The 20,524-nt window shown below is 41.4% G+C and overlaps 2 protein-coding genes across 2 annotated transcripts in view; both read right to left on the reverse strand.

Annotated features, from left to right (window-relative positions):
• wtip (WT1 interacting protein) overlaps positions 1 to 13,024 on the reverse strand; it is a 28,243-nt gene extending 15,219 nt beyond the window's left edge. Inside the window, exons 1-3 of the mRNA XM_063881947.1 lie at positions 11,520 to 13,024; positions 10,612 to 11,095; positions 3,203 to 3,304 (exon numbers count right to left, since the gene is read on the reverse strand). Of these exons, the coding sequence (XP_063738017.1) occupies positions 3,203 to 3,304; positions 10,612 to 11,095; positions 11,520 to 12,527 (1,594 nt within the window). The 5' untranslated portion in view covers positions 12,528 to 13,024. The remainder of the gene's footprint in view (positions 1 to 3,202; positions 3,305 to 10,611; positions 11,096 to 11,519) is intronic.
• Positions 13,025 to 13,956: 932 nt separating this feature from the next.
• sdr42e1 (short chain dehydrogenase/reductase family 42E, member 1) lies at positions 13,957 to 16,258 on the reverse strand. The gene is given in 4 exon segments (XM_063882123.1): positions 13,957 to 15,090; positions 15,093 to 15,361; positions 15,654 to 15,730; positions 16,122 to 16,258. Coding segments are annotated over 3 exon segments (1,158 nt in total). The 5' UTR covers positions 15,716 to 15,730; positions 16,122 to 16,258; the 3' UTR covers positions 13,957 to 14,263.
• Positions 16,259 to 20,524: the final 4,266 nt, after the last annotated feature.

The raw sequence follows: 20,524 nt of genomic DNA on the forward strand, positions 1-20,524 counted from the left end.
ACTTCTTCTTAAGTAAAAGCTCTGAAAAGATTCTCCAACACAGATATTAACCCCTCCACAGAAGAGATTGGTTTTAGTCTTCAGTGGAAATAATCAAAGTCAGTTTGTTCCATTGTCATTAAAAGCTGTTTTTTGATTGAAGCTAATGGCTCCTAAATAATCAACACTGAATTCGACCTAGAATCTAAAAGCTGTTTGTTTGTGTGTGTGTGTGTGTGTGTGTGTGTGTGTGTGTGTGTGTGTGTGTGTGTGTGTGTGTGTGTGTGTGTGTGTGTGTGTGTGTGTGTGTGTGTGTGTGTGTGTGTGTGTGTGTGTGTGTGTGTGCAGTTTACTGTTGGCCCATGCCAGGCCTGCCCTCTGATAAGCAGGTCTGGTACACTGACTGTCTGATTGAGGTCCTCCAGGGAAGGCCGGCTGAAGTGGAGGGGGGTAGTTTGCATTCTTGGCCATTTCATGAAAAAAGGGTGCAACCATGGGAGTAAGCCAAGAGGAGGGCTCAATTATGCATGGTTAAACAAAGCCCAAGGCTACCAGCGAGCAATGTCTCAGCAAACTGTGCCTCGCTCCGCAGCTTCAGAGGACCCTCGTTGAGGAAAACCCCAAAAAACAGCCACATAAGAACACGGCTCCTGATAAATCACTGGATTGTGTTATGACAAGAGCAGCCACTTTGAAACTAGACTTCTCAGAGGCACTGCTGAAAGGAAAACATTCACATGAGGTCAAACGATGCATCACTGCGTTTACGTTTCCAATAAATAATCTGGAGAGGCCAGTGGAGCGATCGGCAGCGCAACAGAACGACTCATCCTGGACGTGATTTCCCCAATAAATGTGACAATATGTTTCCCAGGAGCCGTCTGTGGTTTCTGTCTAACAGCAATAAAGTCACACTTTTCTGTTCTGCTATTGCCAATAAAAACCCGGACAGTAATTCAACTGTTTACCTGAACAATACATGGCCCTTTAACTGAATGACACTGCACGTCATTTCATTGTTGTGACACTAATGTATATATTGTGATATCCATATTTTTATCTTGAGGTGCAGATTTTAACTTCTCATTAATTAAAAACATATTTTTAGTTATTTTATTCTAAAATAGAGCAACTGTTCTTATTCTGATTTTAAATCAAGAATTTTACTCAAGAGCAACTTTGAGGTACTTTTTCTTTTAACGATCCATAGGGAAATAAAGCTCAACTCAATTAGCTTATAAAATAAACACTGAACTCATCAATTGTCCGATCGAGAGAAAATCTATTGGCTCTTAAGTATAATATTTTTGGGAAATTGTGAACAACTTTGCGATTTGTAGACTTTTTTTTAAAGCGTAGATTTAATTGAATACTTTAAGTACATTTTGCTGATTATACTTACTTTTAACAGCCTGGCCAACAAAAAGTTCACACACTCTAATATTCGTTAGACCGCCTTTAGCTTTGAGTACGGCACGCATTCGCTGTGGCATCGTTTCCACGAGCTCCTTTAACGTCACAACATTTATTTCTGTCTTGCATTAATTTTTCGCCAAGATCTTGTATTGATGACGGGAGATTCGGACCACTGCGCAAAGTCTTCTCCAGCACATCCCAAAGATCCTCAATCAGGTTCAGGTCTGGACTCTGTGGGGGCCAATCCATGTGTGAAGATGATGTCTCATGCTCCTGAACCACTCTTTCACAATTTGAGCCTGATGGATCCTGGCATTGTCCTCTTGGAACATGCCCGTGCCATCAGGGAAGAAGAAATCCATTGATGGAATAACCTGGTCCTTCAGTATACTCAGGTAGTCAGCTGACCTCATTCTTTGGGCACGTTGCTGAACCTAGACCAGACCAACTGCAGCCAGATCATAGCACTGCCCCCACAGGCTTGTGACCTTTTTGTTGGCCGGGCAGTTGTTTATGTGTTTGCTGAGAGCAGCTAATGGCTCTTAAACAAACCCTCAAACATAATCAAGAATATTAAAACTTAACCACATCAGAGGCCCCTTTCCCAACACCACAACCTGCAGCAACAGGACCCTCAGCATCTGGCCCCTCTTTCTTCACACACACAATAAATCGGAAAGTATGTGTCTTTGGTTACATGTAAATTATAGGCAGTTCTTCCAGAGCCGGAGGGGGGATCAGTATCCACGTTTAGTTCACGTATGAATGGGAAAAACCTGGCTAAAAAGCTCTCTCCCGACATCTTCCTCTTGTTTCCCCGGGAAACAGGAGAGGAGGGTCGGAGTCGGGTGACAGGGGCGTCCAAATCACACACACAGAGAGAGACACACACACAAACACTCTATATTGTGAGCTCCAGAGCAGATTTAATTACAGTTTAAAAGACCAAATAATGTCAGCTTTTATTTCTTTGTGGCATGATGAGCCTGCAGAGGATCTATTTTAAGGCAGCAGCAGATGTTTTTATTCCTGATTATAGCACCGCCTCTGACAGCAGGCTGGTGATACTAATGATGATTTTTCAGCATGTAAGAAATAAATAAATACAGAAACCAGCAGAGATGTAGAAAGTGGGAATGTGTGATCAAAAGCATCCAAACTCCTGTGTGTTTACAATGCGGCGCACTGATGGATTTAAATCACACAGCTTGTCTTTAAGAGCAATAATGACGAACACTTGGTTTGGCTTCAGACCAACCGATTAGCCTCTAATCACCGCTCTGATTTTCTTCAGCATTTCAATAATACGAGGTGCTCCGCTCACTGACGGCTGTTTCCCCTGTTTAATAAACACGCTTTATAGGTGAGATTAATAATAATGGCGTCTATTTCGCAGGCAAAACCAGAAGAAAAGGGAGCAAAATGGCGTGGATCACACTGAAACAAGGCTTTGCAGAACATCCCCTTCTGCCCGAAATGCCTCCATTGGACTCCTCTGTTTACTTCCTGCATAAATGACATCACTATGTAACACTCACGCTTCTATTGGCTAGCGCTCCAACACATAGGCTAAGGGGTGGGACAGCTGTAAGCGGTTGACCAATCACAACAGAGCGGGCCAGCTAACCAATCAGAGCAGAGTGCTGGTGAAAATACTGCAAACTGTTTTTGAGCGAAATACAAATGCGTTTTTCAAAAGGTTGAACACCAACGAATGTGGATGGTGCAGAGATTAAGGCTAAGCTCACATACCCGATAAATTGAAGTTAATCAACATATATTCCACCTGATTGAGAGGTGCACTTACCACAGGAGCAGCAGGTGAAGCAGTTTGTGTGGTACAGGTTCCCCATCGCCTGGCAGGCCTGACTGGCTCCGTACACTCCTTTCCCACATTTCACACAGATACCTGTCAGAGGAACACACTCTGTTAATCCTGAGCAAAAGTAGTTCATACGCAACAGCAGAAAAATAGCATCCTACACAGTGAGGACAGAAAGTGTCCCGCTGAATCATTTAAAACTATTTGTCTTCATGAGATTTTGACATTATTATTATTGATCATCCTAATATCTGCAACTAACAGATCAGGTGTGCGTGTGCATGCACCATTCAAAAGAGTAAAACTGTTTCTGGACATGATGCCAGTTTTACAGGAAGGCAAAAAAGTGACTCTTCCAAACCATGTGTGCATTCCTGTAATGATGCAACCGTCAATAGCAGGAAATAGAAATAACTAACCAGCTTTAAATGTCACCACCACTGTCCTCTGATGCCTCTGCAGTCATATGTCTTTAAATTATTTTATATTCCAGTTTCATAAAACTAGCCTAAACTGCAGTGTCATTTCCAAGTATTTCATCATGCCCTTTGAAGGAAAATGTCAAAATACTTCCGACTGGAAATGCAGTGGATGAGAGGAAGGGCAGGCCACAAACAAAGTGCACACAAACTCTGTTCTTCTCCTCGTTAGCAGGGAATTGATTGCGCCTGCTGCTAGACAATACGATCAATACCAGAGCGAGAAACCTGCATTGACTTCAGGGGTATTTAGATTACTGCTGAGACTTAAATCCTATATTTATTGAACTGTGGCATTTTCAAAGCATGCTCAAATTGTATAACTTGACTCTTATTTATTTATTCTTGAGGGAAATACTGAGGTTTTGAGTCCAAGCTGTGTCACTGTAAACCATTTTCAGTAGTTGACTAAAGTTAAGGAGCATGCTGAGCATTAAGGGTACTGAAAACACTCATTTGAATGTTAAGTATTTCTCCAACAGAAACAATCAAAGTTAAAGTTAAGAGATAAAGCCTTAAGAGCTTGTATTCTGAACACACCCAACACTTAAAGTCTCAGCTAATTAAGTATTCTCCTTGTTGATTAATCTGCCGATTATTTTCAAGACTAATGAATACGTTTTTTGGTCTATGAAATGTGAGAAATTAAAAATGTTCATCCCACTTTCTTTATAATCCAAGGGGACGTCTTTAAATATGTTGTTCTGTCTGTAATACCCCAAATATATTCACTTTAATGTGATATAAAACTGAGAAAAGCAGGAAAATCTAAACATTTGAAAGTCCGAAAACGATATTTCTGCATAAAAAATACCATATAATATTTAACAAATGAAAATGTCTTTCGATAAATGAGTCGCCTAATAGTTGAAGCTCTATTTTCATTTATTTGTGCAATGAGTGATGCTTTTATCAACTATCCCGAGCAATCTTCAAACCACTCAGACAAAAACACAGAAACCTGTTACTTTAAATATCCACTTTCGACTCTGGCAAAGACCTTTGTGTTTTGACTCCCATAATTATTGTAAAAAGCTGATAAAAAATGCTAAATGTGTGTGTAATTGTAGAGTTTAATGTCCTCCTGAGGCACAATATCACCACAGACCAACCCAGGGAGGAAATGCCCAGCCAGCCACAGGTAACACAATGAGTAATATGACCTTTAGGGAAGAAATTAGAGGGGGGGGGGGACACAGAAACAGTGGCTTAAAACTGTTTGTACGCAGCAGCAGAAGCAGACTAACGATCTCCAAACCCTCACGCAGAAGACGACCTCCAACGGGGTCACATTCCTCAGGGAGAGCAGGGTCAAAGCCTGGGTGGGGTGAGTCCAGGGTCAGGGTGTCTACAGGACACGAGATCTCAATAGGGAGCTGCACCCCCTCCCACTGAGACATCATTACACTCACTTATCTCTTCGATAAATACACATTTCAGGAATGATTCGGAGCAAGGACGCTGTGACGTAATCGTGGAACTTCCTGGCAATCTGAAGCAACAACTTCCCCTTTATAACAGCTACAGCGCAGCATGTGACAGATAACGGACAAGGGTACAGAGAAAGGTTATTTCCTTTCAAATCTTAAATATTTGCACAAATAAATAAAACGGAAGTCAAATAGTGGCATTTACTTCACTCATGCACTTTAGAGATAAGAGGCGACAGAAGTGAGCGAGAAAACTTCAAATAAACTGAATTGGTTTAGCAATTTCTCCAAAATAAAAGTATATGATGATGAACAGGAGGGGTTTACATCTATATGGAGCAGTCTTTATAACCCAATATCATTACACAAAATAAAAGTGTTGATCCTCATCAAGGTATGCTTTTATTTTGAAATTCCCATGTCTGTCACTATAAGCACACCTCCTTCCTTGGCATTTAAACCATGATTAAACAGTAAAATGATGCCCTTTAAGAACTAAAAACAACATGTTTATTCAAAGTATAGATTGTTTTTCATTCAAATGTGTTGTATCCTCTTTGTATGATATTGATCATTGTCTAATTGCTGCCTTTTCCACTTCTTCTCATTCTCTTAGTGTAATTATATCTGCCCTTTACTTTGCTGATCACTCTCTGCTGCTGTAATTAACTCATTTTCTTTATCGCACATAATTAAAACCCCGATTCTTAAAGGTTGGATTGTTTTAAGTGCAGTTGAATGGCGCACTTATACATAGTCAGTGTAAGTTAGGGAAACAGACTGTAGTGTGGGTATGGAAGCTGTTCAAAAGCCACCAAACTCCATTAAACAAAACAGTCCTTTTACCTTCACAGAACTGAGGAGTTGTTTTGATTTGATTTGTTGGTAGGATTGTGTTGTTGTGTGACTTTTGTTGCAACTGCACTAACCTTTTAAAGCACAAAACTCACAAAATAAGACAAATAAATGAACCGATAGAGGAAGCAGTATCAGAAACGTTCACGTAGTGCGAAGTAAAATTGCTCTTTTTGTCAATGGAGTCTGGAGTCTACAACCTCTTGCCTTTTCCTCCAAACTTATGGGGAATCCACCACCATATTCTGCAGGTAAACATCCAAAACATACACTTTATCTGGTTTATTTACACATGATTGGCTCTAAACGCTACTTCTTTTGTTTAAGCTTTACCAAGCCTAGCAGTCCCTCTTATGACTCCTTCCTCTATGTTTGTACAAGATATTTGATCCATCTCTGTCACCTGTGTCAGCACAGCATACTTCCTTCTCTGCTTGTTTACAATGACAACAATGACCGGGTTTCTTGGATGTATAGTAATAGTACAGAGATTATGATTATGTTTCCGGTAAATGCATGTGGGTGGAGTGAAGTGTTTTTGTGACTAATGCTCACTCAGGGTTACAGTTACATGTGAGTGTTAGTCACTACTGTCTCTTTTAGGGATTGATTTCATTCCACTGTATGTATTGCTATCCTACCGCCTCTTAGACTAACAATACACATCTGTCTGAATGCCAAGAAACAAAGTCACTGACTCTTGTTATTAGAGAGGTTTTGGCTCACAGGCTGACACAATAACAAACACTATCAGTGGAGTTTGTATCTCAGGAAGCAAACATCACAATATGTTGATGTGAGCGAGAGCAGTTGTGCGTGGCGGCATTTTAGGTAAAAAAGTCATGAGAATGCTTTTTTCTCTTTCATTTGTGAGTTATTTCTCCTTAATTACCACACTAATTTCGGAGGATAGTTGTTTAATTTATGAGTTTAACCTTCAAGAATTTCTGAGTATTTTCTTGCAACTGTACCGCCTTATAATCCCAGAGAATAACATATTTATTTTAGTAATTTGAGAGTTTTTGAATGTTAAATAAACACTTAAAATGACCGTGAACAAAAACAAAATCATGATTTATTAACAAAGAAATAACGATTTACCTTCACTACTTGATTCCCTTTGATTTGCAGTTTCTTTAAATGATTCACCGTGTCTTTTTAGGATTACGGAGGTTTAATTTGTCAACATATAGACGTTGTTTGTCATGAGAAAACCACAGAAATGCACTTTAAATAGAGTGATCACTGAAAAATACCATGTTATTTAGTTCCACATGAAAGATGGTTGATGGTTATCATGTTACAGGACAGTGGGGAAATGCTGTTGTTGTTCATTTAAAAACAGGATGCTAAATCCCTCATGTGCCCATTTCATAACAGGTCCATGTGGCAAGGACAGGATGTGCATTCACTGAGGGTAAAAATAAAACCGCTTCACTGCAGGCACATACATCCCTGCACCTTTCAGCCAAACACTGCTGTCATAATGCTTATAAAAGGGCTTTTAAACATGAGTCTGATTATGAAATAAAGACAGATGATGAGTAAGGTACGAGTCTATATTTCTGCACAGAAAACCTCTTTGATTTTCTTATGCAATTGTGGAAAAGCATGTGATTAATATGAGAAATTATTTGAGCAAGTGCTTTATAAAACAATCTGCACTATATTCCGAAAACACAGAAGGTGCTGCGGGTTTGCAGAGCCTGATTCATGAAACTTTAACGACCACACGGTGAGAGTTTGACGTGTTACAGCAACAAATATCAAACCGATCCCTGAAGATATACAAGCAGGTTACAAGAGAAGTGTAAAGCAAATGATATGTAACATTTATAGAGCGATGCATGCTGAACCAAATGCTGCAGAACACTTTACAACCTCTGCACGTCTTATAGAGAGGGTTCAGTCACTGCACAGGGAGCAGATTTACACATCTTAGAAACAAAACATGTTCCATGTATGTTGAGTCACACATAACAACTCTGAAACCTCAGTGGTCAGAGAAATGATTATGATAAAAGACAAAGTGGATCTTTAGAGGAACAAAGGACTGTGTTTTAGGAAAAGGCTGTAAAAGGACGCAGATCTTGAACTGAAAGTGCAATTAACTTCCCATAATGCTTAAAATGTGGCATCCCATAGTTCCAGATGTAATCAATTAGTTGTCAGCTATAAAATAATAAGGCATTTTTTCGATGATCAATTGAAATCTGATTGAATTTTAGGGAAATAAAGTACAAATTCTCTGGTTCAAGCTTCTTAACTGAATATTTAATTTGTGGAAAAAACGAGATTTGAGCGTCTGTCATTTTGGGCTGAAGGAAACATTGAATGATATTTTTCACCATTTTCTGACATCTATCAGACCCTCAACTAATCAAATAACCATTATCATTAGCCTTCATCAATCCCTCATCATAACATCACTTTTTGTGCGATCTGAGTCACTGTCTGCCACACATCATGCATGATAGCCACTCATTAAACGTGCAGTACAGCGCTACAGTATCAAAAAACATAGTACTGCGATACTTAAGGGTTTCAATATGTTCCTAAAGTCTTTATTAACAGCCTCAGGTATTATTGCAGTCGAGGGGTCTTCACTATAGCAATTTGAGTGTGTTGTTCCCTGGTTTTAGAGACTACATTATGTCATTTTTACATTTCTATCATTTGTCTTTAACCACTAAGTCATAAAATCCACTGTACTGATCAGAATTTACCAAAAACCTATCGTGGAAATATGTAATAAAAGCACCAACAGTCAACCTGCAACATCGATATCAAAGTATTTGGTCAGAAATGTCATGATATCTGATTTTCTGCACTTTGCCCACTCTTAAATACAGCCATAGTGTATACAGTGGGGTGCTGTTGTCCACCAGGCAGCATGTGTGTGTGTGTGTGTGTGTGTGTGTGTGTGTGTGTGTGTGTGTGTGTGTGTGTGTGTGTGTGTGTGTGTGTGTGTGTGTGTGTGTGTGTGTGTGTGTGTGGCATGTGCATGACTACTGCCATTAGAATTCTGGGCAGGTGATCAGACTTGACCCCCACCAACTATGTCTGGCCCGCCAGCCAAGATCGTGTGCCAAGTGTCTGGTGCTGCCCGACTCCCCACTGGCTGGTTAATGAAGGGCTTCGCGGGGGGAGTCAGGGCGGGAGGGGGGGAGAGAAGACGAGGAGGAGAGGGAGGGGAGGATGGGGAGTAAGGGGTGGGCCTCCCCTCAATTGCAGGCCTGTATCGGGCCAGCTGTTGATTCACAGCTCCGTCTGCACCACAACAAACACAGGGCCACACAAGGGCCGTCCCGGGCAGAGTGGGACAAAAAAAAACCTGGCAGTCAATTTCTCCACTGTCGCTACGGAAACAGAGCTGTCTCTATTGGGAGTGAGGAGCGTCTGACTGCATTCTTCTCTATCTCCCTCCTTTTTTCTTCCTCCATTATCTCTCATGCTCTCCCCCCCCTTCTTCTGCTTCCTCGTTTCTTCCTCCCTCTCTCACCTGCTCTTCTGGAACAAATCAACAGCTGTCTCAGCCTCACTCTGAGCAAGTGCACTGGCTGTAAAACAAGCCACTGTTCTCCGGGCTGCAGCCATTTGTCTGTCTGCTAATTCAAAAGGTGAGACAGCGACTTCCTCCGCAGGCCTTTCAGGCTGCTGGCGAACTACATATATCTCACAGTGAAATGCACCACAATGGTCAGTTCTGACTCCAAAAGAAAAACCCAATCACAGACCACAATCTGTGCTGCATCCTCCAGAGGATAACTGCATTTACAACAAATGTGCACCACACTGCTCTGAATCACCTAAGGGTGTCCTGCAGAACAGAAGGTCCTTTCAGCTAGGTGCAAAGGACAGCTTTGCCAAGATATAAATGAGTATTTGCCCCTGCAATGCCCCTCTTATCTGCCACAGAGGGAACTAATGTAGCATTAGCAGGTTGCAAACAGACCATGGCCAGATGACAAACCTATAAATAAGCCTTTTCTTTCTTCTGTTTATTTGTATTCCAACTAGTCACTTGGTTGTGAAACAGAAAGGTAATGTTTCACGCTTCTAGTACACTCGTGAATTGTTGCCAAGGAGCATTTTTCCCATTCAGTGGAATTAAACATGCTCTTACCACCTGAAAACCTTAGTTTTGAGACCTTGTTTGGGATTTTTAAACCTGCTCTATCTATACAAGACCAAAACCAACAGTATAGGGTTTGAGTGTGCAAGAGAAGGAGAGGAGAACAAGTCAGAGCATCTGAGGAGAGACTTTGAGGCTGAGGAAAACACATGAATAATGTGGAGTAAAGGAGTTATTTAACATCAATCAGGCGCCCACGGTTCATGAGAAAAGTTACTCTGAGTCTCGATCAAACAGCTTCTCAACACCAATGTTCCTAAATCACATATAAGCTGATGCATCTTATTCAATGTGTCCAATGCTATATTTCTCTCAACTCTCAGGTGATCAGAAGACCCACATCTTGTACAAAATACAGTTTCAATAAGGATGGTATCAAGAGAATTCATGTCGAAATCCCTTTTAATTTGGATTTCCCAACAACACAGCTGTATGTCTGCATCTCCCAATCATATCCACTTGCAAGTTTTGAGAATAACAATCTAAAATACCTACCAAAATATTCCTTTTTCATGTGCATCTCTAACTCCTTCTCTAGCTCCAGGGTGAGCGCCTCCAGCCTCCTCTCCGCCTGGCTGGATCCACTCTCTCGGCTGGGGGTCACCTGGTAAGGCAGCTTAAACCTCTGGCTGGATGCTGTTTTTGATGCCACCCCGTAACAAAACGAAGACGGAGACCCCGCGATCATCTCCACTGTCCCTGCCTGCTGGGGTGACTGCTGCTGGGGCTCCGGGACCACAGAGAGCCCCTGGAGGTGCATCCGATTCTGGATCCCGTTGGAGTCTCCAAACTCCTGCAGCAACGTGTCCTCGTGCAGACTGCTGCCCAGCATGGAGGACCGGGGTGAGGGCAGCTGCAGTTCCGGGTAGGTGCTCATTGACCCCCTGGAGCTGCGGGAGCTCCTGGAGCTGTGGCTGGAGATGCTGGATCGAGGGCTCACCACGCAGTTTGCAGAGGTCCCTGGTCTGGCACTCCCATCCTATCAAAGATTCAAAGGCGTTATTGACATGTGCAAATTAGCAGGTGTAGTTATGGAAATGAAAATATTAAGTCCCACGCTCCTTCCACAATAGAACATAAATATATTAAAACAATACAAATTGTGGAAGAGTAACAATTAAATGTGCACGATTAAGTTGCAAAAGCATTTCGTAGTGAAGGAGAAGTGAAATACAGTATGTTCTCTTGAGAACTTAAACCCACAGGGCAGAATGTAAAAACAAGAACAAATGTTGCAAGAGGAAACTGAGTAGAAATGAAATAGTTCAAGATAAAGTTATACACCAATGTGCAGGTAATAGTGAAACATAAAATGCAATGTTGCCAATTGACCAAGTCAATGATGGAGTCTGTGTAAAATAGAATCAGATAACCAAGAAAGAATGTAAAATGCTGTTAAATACCTGGCTGCAGATGCTCGACCGAGGGCTGGCCAGGGGTGCAGCGTGTAAAATCGCCCCCTCCAGGTCATGGTTCACCGAGGGCCCGTACCGTGAGTCCGAGTAGCTGGACCTGGGGCTGGTGGTGAAGGAGTACTGGCTGGCCGTGCTTGACCTGGGGCTGTTGTGCCTCTGGTCGTAGCCCATGCTGATGCCACTGGTCCGGTTGCTGCTGGGTTTGCTGCAGCAGTCGCAGCTGTTGAGGCTGGCCCGGGGGCTGGAGTGCTTGCTGGTGTCGCTGGCGGTGCTTGCATAGCTGGATCTTGGGCTTTGCACACCCTCACAGTGCACTAAACTCGACCTGGGGCTTGTGTACCTGTCCTGCCCGGGCACCACCAGACTAGTGCGCGGGCTGCTGATGCTCGACCTCGGGCTTGCATGCTTGCTCTGCTCCTGAGAGGACAGGGACGATGCTAGGCTGGATCTGGGGCTGGTGGGGTTGTATCTCCCGTCGTGGCTGCTGGTGATGCAGACACTGTTGCACCTGTTGCCAGGCACCGCAGCCGGTTTGTTGAGAGGCACTCCATCGAAGGTGGATCCGGTGCTGTACCTGTGGCCCTGCACCTCCAGAGAGTACCTCCGCTGCCTCTCTGAAGCCCCGGTGTAGCACGGCAGAGCCACTTCGGATTTGGTGCAGCAGCCTTCCTCTGCGTACACCGCGTCTCTTTGCGGGGCACAGAAATCCACTGGCACGGTCCGGTTGCAGTTCACCGGGCGCACCGGAGCCGCCGTGTACACTTTATTCCCAGTCGTGAAATTCTCCACTGTGTGATGCTGCTGGTGCAACACAGAGCTGCCATTCATTGGCTTACTTTTATGCTCCGCTACCGCCGGAGCAGAAAAGTCTAAATCAGGGTTAATCACCAAGTCTCTCCTCACGTTGTACATCCCGTCTTTATATGCATCGTACAGGGAAAGATCCTCCATCAGTTTGCTGGCTCGGAGTCCCAGATCCTCCTGGTAGTGCTCCATGTTGTGAGAAACTAGTTGAGAGTGTGCTCCGCTCCGCAGACTAGCGAGCACCGCGGAGCACTAATTGCATTTCACATGGAAATCAAAACAAAACGCCGCGGTACAGCCGTCGCTCATTTACAAAGAAATAAACCTCCAACGCAGTCCAAAACCCTCCACCGTGTGCCGCATCGTCTTCCTGTGCTTTGCCCCCTTCGCCGAAAAAACAAACTCTTTCTCACAGTTTTCAGCCGACAGGGATACGTTTGTCAACTTCAGTTTTTGTTAAGTTGAAAGGTCTTTACAGTCAATGGCGCGCTGCGCGGAGGAATTTCCCCTTGTTGGTTTTTCCTCTAGTTTCGCTTACGGTCCCTTTGCCACAAATCAAAGTAGCCAGGATAATCGGATACGCCTTAAATATCCGTCGTATGTAAGTCTGAGCCCAGTAAGCGTGCGGAAATCTAAATAAAACAGCGTTTTACACAGGGGACTCGTTTGCGTGAAAGGAATGCGGGGATGAAGACAGGATGCGCTGCGCCTCTCTGGAATGTGGTTAATGCTGCAGAGAAACAATGATTGCGACCAACTCAGCAAGGGGCTGCCGGCTCTGAAAAGAGAATAGTTTAGAGAGAAGGGGACGTCTGCATTCATCCCAGGCAGACTAAAATACCGCACAAAGCACGCCTCACCTGGTCCGACTCCTTTTACACCAGGAATAAGCTGCAGGGACTTTGGAGGGAAAGGCTATTTAAAAACTCAAGTTTATCCAGATATAAAAATAAAGCGATGATATAAAGATACAGATTCTCAGGTCGCCCTAACTCGAATGCATGAGATCCAGATTAGCATAATGTCCGTTTATCAAATCTAAATCTGGTTTATTGCAAAGTAGGTTTACACATACAAGGAACTTGCGTTGGTGTTTAGTGTGCATGCAAAAAACACAAAGACACATTGAGATGTAAAAAAAGGCATAACAACTATTACATTATTATTTTTTAAATGGATAAAAATGAGTAAACCAATAAATACATATATTTAAATAGGAATATGAATGACAGTTTGAATAAAACATATCTGAATTAAAAAAGGTAAGTAAATGTCCAAAGTATAGGTTCTTAGGGAATATTATGATGTTTGCAACAAAAATGAGTTGAAGACACAAAAGACATCATATAGTAAAGGATTATTCTGCATTAAAAAGTATTCAACTTTGAGTAGAACTGAACTTTTTTCAAAGTGTCCAAGTCATTTACAAAAGGAAACTACATAAAAAGATGTGGAAAGTAATGTTTGTCCATGACAACAAATGGAGGTCATGTTTAACTTTGTATTTGAATTATTTCTGTGAGAATGTGATACAAAGATATGCCATTTCAGGATAAAACATCTTTATCCAGGATCCTAAAACATGACTCATGACACATTTTAAAAAACACCACGAATCAAGTTATAGTTTTCAGAACATTCCCTTGTATTTTATTTATTAGAACTCCACAAAAGCAGCATAAAAAACACGTCTGTATTATTTTTGAAAGCTTACAGTGGTTGTAAGAAGAGGTAGCATGTCCAACAACAGTCACATAGGATGGTAAATCAAGACATTAAAAAGTACAGAGATCATATACTTATTTTCACATTTGTTGGCTCTATAAAAAGCTGGTTTTAAGTGTGAAGCACCTTCCAGAACTGACTGATTATGTAATGAATTGTGTCCATGGACCCTAAGACGTCTGCTTTTTTTGTTAAGCTGTTTATTAACTGCCAACAAATGGAAGAAAAGATAAAGCCACAGCAACAAAGGCAGAAAAAAGCAGGAAGTCCAGTATCAATCGACCGAAGAAGGAGCTTTGAGATTTCTTCCCATGGCCTCTGCTTCTGAACCATCGCACCACCTCATCCAGGTCGTACTCCTGGGGCTCATAACTGAGCTCCTCCTTCGCCTTGGCCATGCTAAAGTAATGCGTCACGCCGGTCTTATACACCTCTGTACGTGTCAACAGGGGCTGGAAGTTATAGACAGGGCCGATGAGGAGGTGAATCATCTCCGTTAGGAAGGCCACAAAGTAGATGAGAGAGATGGGAACGCGCAGCTTGGGGAAAGGATACCCCAAACCCTCAACTAGAGGTCTGAAGAACTCAAAGTTGTTGACGGGTCTGCCATCTGAGATAAAGTAGGCCTGGCCAGAAGATCGGTGCTGCTTCTCTGAGGTCAGAGCTTCTGCTGCGAGCTCATGTGCAGAAACCAAGTTGTCCACATGCACAAACTCCACCAAACTTTTAGGATCTCCATAAACAAACCTGAAGATCCCCTTCTCTATGTAGCCAACTATCCTGGGCAGGTGCCTCTGCTCGCCCGGTCCGTAGATTCCTGCAGGACGCAGTGCACAGCTTCTCAGCACCCCGGCACCTTCCTTCAGCGCTGTGCCGTCGGCTTTCAGCACTGCCATCTCTGCCAGAGACTTGGTTCTGGAGTAGTGGTCGGGGTGGAGATGCAGAGGTAGATAAGGGAGGCTTTCATCCCCATTCTCTATCACTTGGCCTCCGAACACCACGTTAAAAGTGCTGGTGTAAACGAGCCGGACACTCCATGCTCAATGCAGGCCTGCAGGACGTTCTGTGTGCCCTGAACGTTAACCGCCTCGATCAGGTGCCGGTTCAGCTGCTCCCTGCCAGACATGCCATAAGAGGCCAGGTGGAATACACAGTCCACACCAGCAATGGCTTTCTCTACTTGTGCATACTCACGAATATCTCCTTGAACAAACACAATGTCCTCTGGCAGTTCTTGTTTTGGAGAGATTGTGTCGAACAGGATGATTTTGGCTCCTTTTTTATGCAGGGAGCAGGCCAGGCTGCAGGGGGAAACACATTATGTAATTTGAACATATCCATGCAGAAAACTCACAACAAGTCCTTATTTCAAATGACTAAAAGTGCACCAAATCTAAATTACATATAATTGCATGCATTTTGAAACCAACCACAGCTCTGTAACATTAATTCAATCTTAGCAGAATAACTGATGCAATAGCGCCACCTTGTTGTGGTAAAGCAGTATAACAGCACATAGACACTGAAACCATGATGTAGTTTATAGAATGTGAACCTTTTTATTTTTTTTGTAGTCAAACAAAATGTACTCACCGATATCCAAAATAGCCACAGCCCCCAGTTATCAAAAACGTGTCTGTTCGTGCATTGTTCATTGCAGGAGGACGGATCTGTGTGTTTAATAAATACTGGATCATGCACAATTAAGAACAACACAGTATACTGATAGGTTTAGAAAACAACATAAACAAACAACGTGGTTAAAGTCCAAATAAAACAGTTACAAACAATGAAACAATGTTAAATAAAAGCTGCTAAGTTGACGTTACCTAACCTGCAGGCTGCAGGCTATGTCAATGACCTTTTACTTGAGTAACTGTAATAAGCTGAATGCATACACGTTACCTGCCACAAATACTTTCCATAAGGGGTTAATCAATATGCCTGAAACTATGCTACACACTAGCTGAAGTGTGCTACATGCTCATACAGCAATTCCAATAAAACAACACATGTCTAATATAAACTAAATAAATTCACGTATTAACTGTAGGTACCAACCTGAACATACGCTGGGTGCAAAACGAGTTAAATATGAGTTTAATATCACGCTTTATAAAAACTCTACTAGAAGTACCGGTGTGCAGTTCCTTGTTCTGTGCTGTGCGTGCTTATGTTACGTAATGTACGTAACTAACGTCGAGCATCTGCGTCATGTTTACGTAAAGACAGAATAACACAGGACGTTTGTATATGCATCCGTTGTGATTTCAGATTAAAGAAAACATCCACAGTGAAGTAAATCATAGTTAAATACTTTATATTTAGTAATTGTCAAATAAACGTGTGATTTAATGTTTAGGATTTTGAATCTCTCAATGCAATAATTCTAATTTCTGTCCGCCGATGATGCTTTTATTTTGAAGTCTATAACCGGAAGTAAATAAATACATGATTAAAAAAAATAAATGTAAATGTTATTTTATTGAACATATTTAAAACATACTATAGCTCGGCGAAGATATAGTAAATATCATCAAGTAATAAATATAAGTGCAAAGAGAAGGAAAAAAATCATGGATTCACAATAAAGACAAAACACAACACAAACATAAATAGTATACAATAACAGCCAGGGGGAAGGAAACGGCATAAAGGCACAACATACATAACAGAGGCATTAAGCATACTTTAAATATTAACCATTTGTAAATATCATTATTCATCTTTATAGACAGGTTACAAGATTGTATTTTTCTAAAGGACAGAAAAAAAGGACTTGAAATCATTTGTGAAACAAGGAAAGGGGGCTTGCCTCCTCTCCATTTACTACAATGTAAATGGTATTTACCCAAAATAATAATTATATTTACCAAATCAGAAATTTAAGAATCCAAATGATCCATATAAAACAAAATCTGATATATTTTGAAGGCCGGAATATCCTTAAATTGAAGTAACAAGCAATCTCTCACATTAGACCAAAACAAGTGTGAAAAAGGGCATGAGAAAAAAAATGTTTCCAAAGATTCATCAGATAAATTAAAAAGGAACATGGGTCCAATTCAAATTTAAATCTGGAATTTAAAAATGTAGAAACTGGTATTATGAATAATTTTAAAATGAGTCTCTTCTGCTTTAGGGGAAATAGGCTAAATAAGATAGAGCTTTTTCCATTGCAGATAAAGTGTCTAAATCTGTCGCCTGTGGAAAAAAGCCTAAGGGAAGCACTACTAGATGTGTTGTTTTTAAGAGTATCACCAATGATTCCCAAATCAGGTAAAACTGATATAACATTTGAGTAGTGTATTGTGAATCATTTGAATCAGAGGTACAGCAATTGCTTTACAGATGTGGCTGTAATCTGTAAGGGTACACGTCATATTGTATTTTGTTGAAAAAGCCAAAAAATCTATCAGTTTACCTTTGCAATTTCAATCAGGAGAGACTTCATGTTTGTTTAAAGAACATTTATTGACACATATATAAACACTTTTACTACACATATGCAAAAAAAGACATAAGAAATATAACAAAATACATACTACGATAAAAACAAAAACAAATTCAAAGTAAGTATGTCAAATATGAACAATAAATGTAAGAAATAAGAAACCTTTAGACATTAATATAAAACAACACATGTGAAACAAATTACAATTCAAATAAATAGCAGAAATGGAAAAATAGTTTTAAAAGTTTTAAATGTATGACAATTCAAAACAGCATATATCTATAAGGATTGAAAGATAGACACCAGCTGTAATTTTACACTTTTATCTTTTGTGTGCAAAAATATTCAATTTAAAAGTACCAATTAAAATAAACAAGCCACCTTTTAATATTGCTTATTCATGTTTAAACCTCATATACTATAGAGACAGGACCAGAACCAAAAGGCATCAGCAGTAACCCTGCGGAACCAATCTGAATCGGATCTATTCTCTGCAAAGCCTCCAATAAAGAGTCCTGTTGAGGCTGGAAACCAGCAGCAGCTGACCCTCTGCTTCCTGTCCCTGTATCTGCCTTAGTTTGTTTGTTCCTCTAAATTACTCTCAGTGTCATTTGTTTATTAACCAGCAGGACTTTACAGAGGGAGCACTGTTTCATACCTCTATGAGTGGAGACTAGGAAGGACATGGACTCGGACAGAGAGACTCGGACATGGACCTGCTCACGGAGACCCGGACAAAGACTCGTAGGTGGGGGGCGAGTCACGGACACGGTGAAGGACTCGGACACGGAGACTCAGACACAGACTTGGTAACGGAGACTCGCCAGGACTCGGACGTGGAGACTGGGACACGGAGAATTGGTCATGGACTCGGTCACAGACTCTGTCACAGAGACTCGGACACGCACTCGGACCAGTCACGGAGTCGGGACACGGACTCACACGGAGACCCGGAACCGTAGACTCGGACACGGTTACTGAGACATGGACACGGAGACTTGGACTGTGAATCGGACACGGAGACACGGACACAGACTCGGCAATGGAAACATTGGACATGGACAAGCGGACAGGAAGACTCTGACTCGGACCAGGTTCCAATCCGTGTCCGAGTCCATGTCCGAGTCTCCATGTCTGAGTCTGTTTGTATATATTTATTTCTTAAATGGAGAAAAGTTTCTAAATGTTCTAATCATCCCAAAATGTTCTCTTCTTAGTCTCCACTCATGAAGGTATGAAACAGTGCTCCCTCTGTAAAGCCCTGCTGGTTAATAAACAAATGACACTGAGAGTAATTTAGAGGAACAAACAAGTAAACTCAGGCAGATACAGCGACAGGAAGCAGAGGCTCAGCTGCTGCTGCTTTCCAGCCTCAACAGGACTCTTTATTGCAGAGAATAGATCAGATTCAGATTGGTTCTGCAGGGCTACTGCTGATGCCTTTTGGTTCTGGTCCTGTCTCTAGTACATGAGGTTTAAACATGAATAAACAATATTAGAAGTGATCATATCTAACAGATTGAGGGACTTTTCAATAGAATATTTTTGCACACAAAAGATAAAAGTGTAAAATTACAGCTGGGGTCTATTCTTCAATTTGTATCGTTAAGTGTTGTTCTGAATTGTCATATAGTTGTTTTTACTGTAGTATGTCTTTTAAAAAATATTTCTTACGTCTATTTTTGCATATATGTAGTAAAAGTGTTAATATTTCTTATTTCTAACATTTGTTGTTTACTGTACTCTAATATAATGTCTATGCTTTTACATGCCGTTGCAATGTGAGATAAAACATGACAACGAGAAAAGGTTTTCTTTCAACAAAAAGTTAAAAGTAAATTCATTATTTTGTCTTACAAAACAAAACCAGATATTCTACTAACAAAGTTTGCTTTATCTGAACATCTGTTAAGAAAGCCACCGCCTGAGTTTGATTCATTTATTCTTTGTGATACTTTGTCTTTGAGAAGAATATAAACCAATAATTATTTCTGACCATTTTTAGATTATTTACATCATTTTGGGAAACTTTTTCATGCGTTATTGGGGGTATTTTTGAGACTTTATTCACACATTTTAGGACATTTTTCACAAAAAGAATCAGTATTTTACTGCTTTTTAAGTGAGGTGTTCGTTGGGGGCTTTCTCTCATGCTTGTGTTTCAGCTGGTTGTGTCTTTTGTTTGACCCGACATGCTGGGTCAAACCACTAACTCAGCACATGTTCTGTTCTTATATTTATCCAGCAGCTGGGTTAAAATCTACCCTATTTGGGTAAATTTTAACCCAGCATTTTTTAGTGTGGTCCCTTATTATTCATTCATTTATCTCCAATGTATATGCAGTCTCTATATACTATACCATCTGCTCTGGAGTAAATGATGTATCTTTTGCTGCGGTTTTTTGTTGGTCTTTTATGGATCATTTTTGAATTAATCTGGAATATTTTACGTTGTGTATTATTGGTGATATATCTATTTTCTTCTGTAGATATGTTTTTTACTTTATAACATCTGCTGTACATGTTTAGATTTAGATTGTATGTCTATAATTGATTCCACCTTTCAAACGTTTTAATGCCTGAACACACGGCTAGTCCTGTAATGGAGGAATTTCCCAATTTTGGATCAGTAAATAATCTAAATCATATACATCTCACAATGGGGTAGGTTACAGGTATGTTTATCAATGCATTGGCTTTGGTCTGGTCTTGGCCCGGGGAGCAACGGGGAGGGGGGATTGAAGGTGTCCGGTGCCTTGCTCAAGGGCACCACAGCAGGGCCTAGGAGGTAAACTGGGACCTCTCCAAGTATTATTTCAAGTCTGTTCGGGGACTTGAACCGGCAACCCTACGATTCCCAGTCCAAGCCCCTACTGACTGAGCCACTGCTGGACAGGTCTCTGCATTTGACCCATCCTAGTGTTAGGAGCAGTGGGCTGCCATTATGTACGGTGCCCGGGGAGCAGTGTAGGGAACGGTGCCTTGCTCAGGGACACCTCGGTAACAACTT

Source organism: Eleginops maclovinus, chromosome 4 (genome assembly GCF_036324505.1).
Source record: "Eleginops maclovinus isolate JMC-PN-2008 ecotype Puerto Natales chromosome 4, JC_Emac_rtc_rv5, whole genome shotgun sequence".
NCBI classification, from domain to species: domain Eukaryota; kingdom Metazoa; phylum Chordata; class Actinopteri; order Perciformes; family Eleginopidae; genus Eleginops; species Eleginops maclovinus.